Source organism: Arachis hypogaea, chromosome 9, assembly GCF_003086295.3.
Source record: "Arachis hypogaea cultivar Tifrunner chromosome 9, arahy.Tifrunner.gnm2.J5K5, whole genome shotgun sequence".
NCBI classification, from domain to species: Eukaryota; Viridiplantae; Streptophyta; class Magnoliopsida; order Fabales; family Fabaceae; genus Arachis; species Arachis hypogaea.
In genome coordinates, this window is record NC_092044.1 from 5,969,641 (window position 1) to 5,981,560 (window position 11,920).

Sequence of the window (11,920 nt, forward strand, 5' to 3'; positions counted from 1 at the left end):
AAATACATGCGTAAAAAAAAAAAAAGTGGAAAAGAATTTTGAGTTCTTTATGCATAGTATATATGATCTTAATTTTGATGAAGCAAACCACCAGAAACATATTTTAGGACATTGCTGAAATGATTGTGATAAACTTAAGCATTAGGGTAGACATATATTGATTAACAAATCGATCAACAGCAATATCACCTTTAAAATTATTGACTCTTTTTCTTATTTTTGTTTATATATGTCACTTATTATGGTAGGACCGTCTACGGATTTTTCTTGGATATTTTTTTTGAGTGAAGCTTATGTCGTTTTTGACTTTTTTCCCAGCTACATCAATTGCTTTTATTAGTAGGGGTATGCTTTTAACGGTATATTATTTTGTGAGCCTAGTAATTATTTTCTTTTACCCCTTTTTTACACGAGCTAGTTTCTCATTGGATTAATCCATTGATATTTAGGAATTTTGTGTAGGACTAATTACTAACCAATAATGTTTTTGATAGCTCCATGGAGCCATTTCTTTTCTTTTAATCCGTGTATAATTATCCAAATTAATTAAAGAGAATAAGAAACTGGGTAGTTAGGAAAAATCAAGGGGTAAGATGCACATGGCTATCCATTTTTGAAGAAGTGTCTCCATCATAGATGGAACCACAAGATTTGGTTAGTTGTTTCAAAATTCAGTGTGTGAGTCTACTCTATACCTTTTGCTTTATTATCTCTTCCATAAACCATGAAAACAACATTGTCGATTGTGACCAAGCATGCCCATGGTACTAGCCACACTAAAATCACACAATACAATTCCCATCTGTCGGTGATTTTAATTACTCAATGTTTTTGGCTAAAGAATATTTAACTACAAAGCTCATGGAAAGTTGGAAACTTATTATTAAACTGTTATTCTTTTAATAAGAGTAGTATTTTAATAAGAATAATACTCTAAATCAGTTTTTAATAATACTTCTTATACTATATTTTGACACTATTTTAATTACTGAATAGAATATCATGATAAATTACTAATCAACATTAATTTGATCATGATTTTATGTGATGTCTACATGACAGTTTTTAATAATTGTTAGACAGTGTCAACATGATATTTTTTTGTCATTATCAAACTAAACAGGGTATGGAGATATAAAAAAAAATTACTAGAGACTAATATATATTTATGTTTTGCAACTTAGGATTTAATCAAATTAAACATTTTTTTTATATTTGTAAGAGTTAATTCATTTATTTAATTGCATTTTACTCCTTAAACAAAAAAAGAAACCACACTAGGAACTTCTAGGATCTGAATTCTTCACCATTAAAAAATTAGGGCAAGAGAGAATGAAGAGTAATTCTGTTATTTTTCAGTTTGAATAGTGACCACACGTACGTCGCAAACAAGCTAGGTATTGTATCGAATAATGACATCCTGAATGATATAATATTTATTTATATGATCACCCTTCATGACTCAATTACCATCAAATCCCGTCTTCTAATAATAGATAATATCTTGTTATGAATATAAAACAGAGCGTAAAATGCCAAAAACAATATGCAAACTGCACTGCGGAGTTAACAGGGAAATTGAACAACAATAAAATGAGCAAAAATAAGTAATGGTGTGTTCTCAGAGAAAGTGTGTTATAAAGTGACTAAATAGACAACTGTTATTACAACAATAATGAACTAAAGGAAGTACAGGTGTTCCCCACAGAAGCTTTCGTATTGGATGGAGTTGTCATATGATATGTTGTTCTCTGTAGAAGGCAGAAAAAATAAGTTAAAAGAAAGAAACATATATATATGAGTTGAGCCACGTGACCTTGCATCCACTGCTATACTTTCTTTAATTTCTTTTCTTTTTATTTTTTTATAATCACAAACCAACTCAATTGAAGAGAAAAAAGGAACAAAGTACACATAAAAAAAGGAAAGATATTGCATAACACTTAGTCTGCAAAAGAAATGAGAGTTACTGTACCTTACTTTAACAGAAACATATTATTCTGTTTTGGAGTGATATTTCTCTATATCTCTTCCTCGGTATTTGCTTTACAACACTGTTATAAAATCGATAACATAAAATTAATTGTGGTGATTCTAGATATTATAGCTTTTACAATAACACGCATTGTGGTTTATGTCGTATAATTTTCTTTTTCTTGCAATTTGAATTTGAATATACTTGCAGCCTATTGCAACTCTATTTATAATAGTATGTTTGAAGTTATGATACATATACCATTACATACAGTAACATAGCACTGTTTCAATATGATAATCACCAAATTAACAAGAACATTCGGTTTTGTTAGAAAACTAACTTTCTACCAGCTAATAATCAATTAATAAAGTAAAAAAAAAAACGGTAAAAAAGAAATAAAAGTAGAATTAAAAAAAAAACTAAAATATTGATTGATTGTTACAACTACAATTACAATTATAATAGGAGACTATATATTAAAACAAACTCAATTATAATAAAAAGTAAGCTGCTCAAGAAATAGTAATTTCATCAAGTATAATCAAAAGCTTAGCTAACATAATTGGGCAACTTACCAGTAGCAATAATCTTTGGAACCACGACGTAAATTCACTCTTTTTCTGGTTCTCTTTTCTCCGACTCTGTGACAAGAATATAATTCCTCATGATCCCCCACATTTGATACATTATTACTACGATACCATAATTAACTACACAAACAAGGACAATATCAAACAACATACTATGGTATAAAATTGACAATACATCATGAACAAAAACATCAATATGCGAAAATGTTTTATTTCAAATTTTTGCCTATTCATAAATAGTATCACTTTTTCAAAGGGATGTATCAGTTTGGTAACTTTGACGTTTTCGAGGTCTAAAGTTTTTTTTTATTATTTTAGTAATAAATCATTATTATCATTTGTGTGATTTAAATTTATTGAGAAAGTGAAACACTTGCTGTGCAACAACAAATGATGTTAAGATGTCGATTTATAATTAGTAAAGAGCATAATAAACCTTGATTTTTGTAATTCTTGAAGTGACTTTTGCAAGATATATATCTATAAAATTGAAGCAAAGAAGCTTTGTGTAAGAGAAACAATAAAAAATTATAGCTAGGTTGTGCAGAAGAAATAAAAAGAAAATTCAAGCACGTAGATATTCATCAATTTAGAATGATTTAATTTTTGTTGTGGATCTCTAGACTAAACAATTGAGAATACAACAACAATAATGTGTGATGAAAGCTACTGACATTAGTATTAGAATTTAGAAGCATTACCTCAACGTCATGAGATTCATAGCCCTCATCATCAGTGGCATCTGGACTAATCTCTCCATCATGATTGACATGGACATGCATCCAACGGATCCCACACCCCTTTATCACTATTTCCTCATTATCTTCTGTATCTGCATAGAACTCAAATTTAAGGATAGGATTACAAGTGGTTCCCTTCTTTCTCTCTTCGATTGCTTCCGTTATCTTGTTGGAACTCTCTCCATCATACCATACTATCTTATGATCTGATACCATTTCCTTTGCAATCTCATGGGGAACATTGCTGCCGGTCAAGGGTGCTCTATTGGCAGAAGTTGCTATCCATTCCCACTCGTTGCAACCCTTTTCCAAGTAGCATTTCCATCCAAATATCACTTTTTTCTTGGCAAGGTTGAAAGATTGATATTGAGAAATCAAGATGCAGCCAACAAAACAAGAAGAAATCTTGTGATCTGGAGAAACTTTAACAATGATGGAAGCTTCTCTAGAGTAGTAGTCAGGGAACCACTTATTAATTATGCTCTCTTTACTTGGTAAATAGTAGTAGAAGAATCTATTACCATTATTGTTTGCTTCATTATGCGGATATCCATCATTATTTGCCACAAGTTCTATCCTGAATTTCAAGTCTTTCAAAACTGCTTCATATGCATCATCATCCAACTTTGTGCAGTTATGGAATCCAAACCACGAGTAGTGCTTTTTGGGTGGTTCACTGGTTAAACGACTTGAGACTTCCTTCAAGGATTTGCAGTTTAGTGCATAAAAGTATATAATAGATGGGGGAAGTGGAGGTACATATTGAAGCATTTCACAATTACCGATGTAAATATGTGTGAGCTGTTGAAGATTCTTAATGCTTTTTGGCAAACTTGTAATGACATAACAATGTTGCAGTTGTAATACTTGTAATGATTGTAAGACATGAATGTTGTCTGGGAGTTTAGACAACCTCTTACATTTGTAGAAAACTAATACCTTGAGAGACAAGAAGGCAGGGGTGGAAAATATTCTACTTAACATGATGCATGTGTCGTCTTCATGTTTTATTGGATCCATGAGCGAAATTCTGGAGGTAAAGTTTTGAGGAAGTTTCTGAAGAGAGTAACTGATGTTAAAACCGAACCACTCAACATCTTTGAGATGCACAATAGTGGATGGCACTTCACTCAAAGTCGGTGATTCTAAATACAACTGGATTTTGGAATGTTCAGTTATAATGGGGATTGAAAACTCTTCCAAATTGGAGCAACCAGTGGCCCACAAGGCACGGAGAGAGGGAGAACAATAGTCACTGCAAAGCCGCTTTAGCGATGTGCAATAGCTCACCTTTAGTTGTTCAATTTTGCGGAGAGAGAAAATAGATGGATGAACATCTTGTAAGCTTTCACAACGACTAAGTGATATTATTTTGAGATTCGTGGCACCTGCTAAATTTGGGCACTCTATCAAGCGTTTGCAGCCAAAGAGGTCAATAAACTCCAAACTTGGTAGATTCTGTCAACCCCAACAAACATGTTAACACATGTACATGACTAGTAGAGAAAAAAAGTGTTGTTTTATTGTTTAATGCGTTATACACTCACTTATTTTAATTTCATAAATTATTATACATTTAATATCAAATATTAAATGACAATAAATTTTTCATATTTTCAGAATAATTAACTATATTTTCCAACAATTTGTTTTTTCTTCTCTTATTCTTACACCTATATAAAAAAGTATTTCCAGCTAATCAATGCAACTAAATATTTTTAGAATAGGTATAAAATACATTTGAAATTTAATTTAAGTAAAAACATATTGAGCATATGATTTTTTTTTAGTTGTCCATTACAATATTAGAAATTTAAAATAATACATAATTTATTTGAAACGCAGTATATGGACGGAACTTGATTTGATTAGTATTAGTATATAAATTGTTGGTTAATTCAAATTAAACATTTAAACATCATCTATGTATTCTATATACAATTCATATATAGGAGTGAAAAATCCGTTTGGGGAGAAAATTTTTTCGAAAGTGAAAACCCGGGGTTGATTATTACTTTTATTCTCTCTTTTTGACGAAGAAAGCATTGCATCAAGACATATAGTAAATTAATATGATTTAGCAAAACAAGAAAATGTTAAATGACAAGAAATTATTGAGAACCAATTATGTTCTTCGTTTTAATTTAAAAAATTATGATGGATATATATAAATAATTATTGGGTGTGGTCCAATATTCATCTCGTTTATATCTCATTTGAATCTAAGTCATGTACTTGATTATCATATTCTTTTAGTTTAATTATTCTATTAGTTCTTATAGTTTTATCAAATTTGTAATTATATTTTTATATTTTTTTATTAGATCTTTAAACTGCTTTTAATTTTATTATTAGGTCCTTTTTAATTTATAAAAGACTATCTTTTTATAAAATACTTTTTGTTCTCTCATTAAAACTTATTTAATTATTCTATGATATTATAGTTGTTTTTTAATAAAAGTTTATTCTGAATATTAAAATATGTTAGTGTGATGTTTTAATTAATATTCTCACAAAAGTTTATACAGAAAAAAATTCTCTTGATTAAATCATGAAAATATGACTTTTCAAAAAATAATTAGCACGCGAGAATATTTTACAATATATAAAAATAAATTAATCTTGTATAATAGAGTAATTTTAATAAACGCCCCATAATATTATATCAAAATGTTCAAAAACATAAAGAGAAATGAAAACATGATCTTACCTGAACTGTATCCCAAAGTTTTTGAACATTGCTATGTCGCATGGAAAGCTGAACAAGTTTTTGAGGCCAACAAATAGACGGCACAAAGTTAAGTGGACATTTATCCCACTCAATATACCTTAAGTCATTAGGAAGTTGAAAATCTTCTAAATGCACTCTGTTTCTTTCAAGGTCTATGTTGATATCTCCTCTTAAAGCAAGTAACCTTAACTTTGGCATCTTCCTTAATGCAATGAGGATTAAACATGGATCTATTGTAATTTGATTCATATCCACAATCATGCTTTCAATTCCATGAATATCCTGCAAAATTGATAAGCATTGCAATACAATGTTAGTACTGTGTTGCTGTAAGCAATATTTTGATACATACATACACTCGTCTTGAAGACCAAACCATTAAATTATGATTTCCTTACTCTTTTATGTTGGAATATATTGCAGACTTCTTCGGCGTTCCACAATCTTGTTTGTTGATCGCGATTTTCGCTAGATTCTTCATGAATGATTTTCCAACACATTTTCTGTATCAAGCTATGCATTTTTATGTATTTATACTTACCTAACGAAGAAATACTTATAAGAGACTTGTCCAATAGACTTTTTATCCCTATATCTCCAAAGAAATCACAAGAATTTAATATTCTTGTCGTTTCCTCCATTTCATGCCCGTGGAAAAAGCATGCAACATCTAAAAGGATGTTTCTTTCAACATCATCTAATGCATCATAACTCAACCTCAACACCTTCTGAATATCTGCATTGGGATACTTCCTTAATTTTTTCAATGCACTATCCCATTCAGCTACACTTTTGCCGCGAAGAAATGATCCCAAAATTTTCAAAGCCAATGGAATGCCGTTAGCATAATCTATGACTCTAGCTGTTAGCTCACCATACCCTGCTTTGGGATGGGGATCAGAAAAGGCATATTGGCTAAAAAGTTTATAGGAGTCTCCATTACTCATTTGCTTGATTTCATGAATTTGTTCAACTCCTCCACTTGTAAGTACACTCCTGTCCCTTGTTGTCAAAATGACAATGCTACCAGAACATAGGCAAGTACGCAAACCTGGAACCAAATCAGTTGCAATTGGCGAATCAACCACATCATCCAGTACAATCAAAACCCTCTTCTTCTTGAGTTTACTTTGAGTGCGAGAGTCTAGTACTCCAATATTGGTATTATGAAGATCTTGGTTTAATAATTGGGAAAGAAGTCTGCTGCATATGTCACTGAGACATGGTTTTCCTAATTCTCTGGAATTTGACAAGAAGCAAGAGCCTTCATATTGAAAAGAGTAATTATTGAAGAGAGCCTCGGCAATGGTTGACTTACCAATACCGCCCATACCCCAAATTCCAATCACAAGAACCTTCTCCATCTTGAGTCTCATCAAAGATTCAACGCGGGTATAGTTTGTGTTACAAATAAAAGGTCTGTTGAGTCCATCTATGAAGCACTTGTTCTTCAGACAATGTGCCAAAATTGCTTTTACAATCTCACTAATTAGCTTAGCTTCATCATCCCTGGCAAAAGATAACCACAGCATAGATGGAAGTGAAAATGGATAAACATATATAGTTCCTTACAATCCATTATTTAAATTGGAGTATAATAATACCCTCTTTAAGTTAGTCAAGTAAATTTGTATATATATCATGAAAAAAAATATCGTGTAACACCAATATATCTTGAACAATATACCTGATTTCAATGTAAAATCATAATGAATGTTACGATTTCCGAAGATGTCATTATTTGAATTTTACGTTTTTATATTCTTTTGCCATTGCTATAGCATTGAAGTTGACATTGAGAGGTGTTTCTTCTTTAGACAAAAAATAATATTTTCACGTTAAAGATACTAATTTAAATATTATTATTATTATTATCCTTGAGAAAGAAATTACAAACCGTAGACAAAATCCTGAAGGTCAAGCTGAGTTGATGAGAAAAAACAACAAAACAAACACAACAATAGACTGTATTCAAGTTTAACAAGAAGAAGGTAACAACTAATAACAACAACACAAACAAATAATATATTAAACATAATTGATTATTTAGTCTTTGTAATTTGAATCCAAAACAATTAAGGAAGAAGAATGTAATTAATTAGTACCTGTGGCTTCAACAATTAATTGAATATATAGATCTATTTCTTTGACCAATGACCTTAATACAGCGGTTGTTTGGGTGTGATTAACTTAATAGAAAAAAAGATTTTTTTTAACTTATTTAACAAAATTTTAATAATAAAAATAAAAATAAATATTTTTTAATTATAATTTATATATTTTTTTAATTTTTTTTAAAAAAATTTATATAATAAATAAATAAATAATATTTTTATGTTATTATATCTAAACATATATACTTGATAAATAAAAAATAATTTATATAAAATATTAAAATATAAAAAAAATTCAAAAATAAATATTTTCTTACAAATTCAGCAAAACAGGGTCATATTACCTGTGATCATCAAAGGTGATGCCAGAAAGATTGGCAGCATGAGTGAGTGCAGTCCTCCATTGTTGCACATGGCAACGGTCCTCCGAAGATCTCTCATGCTTATCAAAAGCTCTGCGGTAACTTCCACTCTGCTTGCGAACATGTGTGGGCTCTATTCCGTAGAACACTGGAATCACTACATTTTTATTGTTCTTGCGTTCCATGATCTCCACCAGCTCTTTCAAGCACCACCTAGAGGATGCATAGTTTTCGGAGAAGATAACAAGAAACAAGTTTGAGTTTCTGATGGCGTGAAGAAGTTCGTCCCAGATGAGACCTCCTTTGTCCATGCCGTCATCGTCTCTGAATGTTTGGATTTGGTTTTGGCGGAGAGCGACTTGAAGATGGCTGAGGAATCCTTTGCGCGTGTCTTCCCCTCTGAAGCTGATGAAAACATCGTATCGATAAGTCGCAGGTGCTTGGGAAGAAGAAGCAGCAGCAGCAACCGAAAGTGACATGTGTCTATGATGGTAATGAATGAAGTGATTCAGCACTTAATTAATAAGAGAGCAACTCTTTCTAATCTCATGGACTGCTGATAACCATATCTTGTATTAACGCGTGTGTAGACTATGCCTTAATTTGGTAAAGCTTTTGCTTTTTAAAAGTAGTTTATAAAAATTAACTTTTAAAAGATGGCTTTTTAAAAGTTGTAGCATTTATGTTTGGTAAATTAAATCAAAAACAACTTTTAATAAATATAAATAACATCAATTGTGTTTGGTAAAATAGCTTTTAAAATTTAAAAATACTATAATAGATATAAATGCAAACATTAAATTTGAAAATTAGTTAACATATGAGGTTATATTAGACTTTTAAATTTTGAAAAGTACAAGCCAGTTTTGAAAAGCTCCCTCCTAGGTGCTTCAAAAGCACCCCTAACTTTTAAAAACCGCAAACACAAGCATTTGAGCTTTTTAATTTACCAAACGCAAAATAACGTGCTTGATTAGCGTCAACGGAGACTCCACTTGGTTAACGTCAACGGAGAAATTTCCGTGTGAATGGCTTTACAAAGATCAGAGAGCAATTGGCTGTGCAGTGGTCGAGAAAGTCACAGGAACCCATCTTTTCAATTTCCGCGTGGGGTCCATAAAAAATTATTATCTTTGTTGTAACCGTAATTGGGGGCTTAGCGGGGAGAATAAAGAGGATTAAAACGATTATCGGTGAACAGAGGGTTGTAGGTGTTGCTTCTTAAAATTAAAATATTGAATTAATGTTAATTAGTTTCTTATTTTTTTCCATTAAAAATATTGATATTTAGTATTTTCAATCCATTAATACTACTGCTTACACTGCACACAATAGATAGTCAAGACTCAAGAGCACAAGGTTGAGGGAAAAGGAACTTTACCTTGTTTCTTTTCCGTGTGGGTCCAAAACAATATACAAGAAGGAGCCTTGAAATTGCATTGTTACTTACAAAAGAGGATAGTATAAATGGTTTCGGGTACTATCTCTCACCAAGATAACAGTATCTTCAAATTGAAATTGCAGTCCTAAGAACTTTTTTAGTTAATATTTGTTAGTCGGAAATAATCGTATTCGAAGGTAGAAGTGATTCGAAATATTGAGTAAATTGTTAGTGTTGCAAGTGAAGAGTGTATGAAGTTAATTTCACATCAAAGAAATTAGAGAAGAATAAAAAGTTTATAAGATAAAAAATTCATTAATTTAATATTTTAAAATTTTGAGTTAGATGTAATATCTTCTTATAAAAAAATTGATAAAACAATAATTTAACTTTAATTCTGATTAAAATGGAGATATCTGAATAAATAATTATAATTTGAAAATACATTTTAAAAAATTTTAGTGAAAATAAAGCCATATATATTGACTTATGATGCATCTCTCTTCTTTTTCAACATATATATAACACGCGTCATAAAAATGATATAAACATTTTCAAAAAATAAGGCAGAACATTTAGATGTCCTAGTTTTCTCCAACCAGTACATACGTTTTTTGCTTCTATATTATTTTAAAATTAAATATACTCGTGAAATTAGTTTAGAAACTAAGATTCTCTTAAGAATAATTTTCTTATTCTTTTGGTTTACAGAAAATCTTAAGCTAGTATTTTCTACCAATCTTAAGCAAATACTTGTGTAGAGATCGAGAAAGACAAAGGAATCGATCCTTTCAATTTAGGTGTATCTACTTTGCTACCTTTAATTTTCCGCGCGGGTCCAAACAAAACAAAATAATGAAAAATTATGATCATGAAGCCACGTCTCATTATACCAGTATAGTGAAATCAAATGTGTGTCACTTTGTCTACTAGTATTAGGTGATTTTTTTTTTCTCAATTGTTAATGATATCTTTGTAACCATAATTGGGGACTTGGTAGGGAGAATGAAGATGGTGAAAAAGATGAACAAGAGTTGTGTTGTTTTTGTTATCAAAAGGTACCTGTTTATTTTTTACTAAGTCATGGATAAATTAAAGAATAGTTACCAGGTATGATCTGATTTTTGTTGTATCATTTCTAATGGATAATTTTAAATAGACAACCCCTAAAATTGGAGCAAAGAAAAATGGAGTCAATTAACACAAGTAGCTTTGAAGCAGCCAAAACATAAATAGCAAGAGTAATATTAGAGAGACAATATCCTAAATTTTATTTATTTAATTTGATATTTATAATTTTATATATATAATATTTATATTTATATGTTTATTATATTGAAAATTATTTATTTATTTCAGCAACAACTAATGAGTATAAAATAAAGAAACGTAAGTGCAGAAATGATTAAACTTGAACCCCAAGTATATATTCACTTGCAGCACTAGCAATTCATTCTTCCCTTTTTCATCAATAGAGAATATTCATACATTTTTGTGACACAATAGATATTTTTTGACTTCATCTCTTGTCCTATTCAACTATATTTTGATAAAATAAATAAATAAAAATGAAAGAAACTTGTCAGACAAGTTTAGAGAATTTTGAATAGAGATAGATAATAGATATCAGTGTGGTTAATCTCACATTATTAGCAAGATAGCGGCCTATAAATAAAATGTTGTTAGTCCTATTGAGAGATTATTATATATATGTTTTGTGACTAATTATTACGTGCTTTTGAAATATATTCAATGTGAATATGATGTCTTGTAGATAAAAAATATATATACTCTTAAAAAATGCAGTAATTTTCTGATCATGGCATACCAAAAAAAATCCTAGTTCACTATGGGTAATAATTGGTAGTATGAAAATAATTTCATCATTTTCACCGTAATAAATGGATCCGAAATTAGTTTTTTATTTTTTTCCCTCTGAATATACTTATTGCAAATAATTATCAACATATAATCACCAGTACTTTAATTTAGTTGTTTAACAAAGCTTCCATAGAACAAAAGTC

At 30.2% G+C, this 11,920-nt stretch overlaps 1 protein-coding gene across 7 annotated transcripts; it reads right to left on the bottom strand.

Annotated features, from left to right (window-relative positions):
* Window positions 1–1,466: 1,466 nt before the first annotated feature.
* Window positions 1,467–9,560, bottom strand: LOC112710122 (TMV resistance protein N). Of its 7 annotated transcripts, none has more exons than XR_011865295.1 (9): window positions 8,498–9,271; window positions 6,438–7,548; window positions 6,019–6,321; window positions 4,248–4,766; window positions 3,830–4,007; window positions 3,270–3,400; window positions 2,554–2,688; window positions 1,976–2,054; window positions 1,467–1,751 (listed from the first exon to the last, which is right to left on the bottom strand). XR_011865295.1 is itself a non-coding variant. In XM_072202351.1 (9 exons), exons 1-8 carry the CDS (start codon window positions 8,992–8,994, stop codon window positions 2,022–2,024), a joined length of 2,838 nt encoding a protein of 945 aa, XP_072058452.1. In that variant the 5' UTR covers window positions 8,995–9,271; the 3' UTR covers window positions 1,467–1,751; window positions 1,976–2,021. The 7 variants fall into 7 exon arrangements, 4 of the variants coding, with proteins under 4 accessions (XP_072058452.1, XP_072058451.1, XP_072058450.1 ...); XM_072202351.1 differs by having other exon boundaries at window positions 2,554–2,619; XR_011865294.1 differs by having other exon boundaries at window positions 3,830–4,766.
* Between the last annotated feature and the right edge of the window lie 2,360 nt (window positions 9,561–11,920).

Coding starts and splice junctions, on each gene's coding strand:
- LOC112710122 (XM_025762223.3), bottom strand. CDS start 8,994: ATGTCACTTTCGGTTGCTGCTGCTGCTTCTTCTTCCCAAGCACCTGCG. Junction 7,549..8,497: donor ATCACCTTTGATGATCACAG/GTAATATGACCC, acceptor ATCTTTTGCCAG/GGATGATGAAGCTAAGCTAA. Junction 4,767..6,018: donor AACTTTGGGATACAGTTCAG/GTAAGATCATGT, acceptor TGGGGTTGACAG/AATCTACCAAGTTTGGAGTT.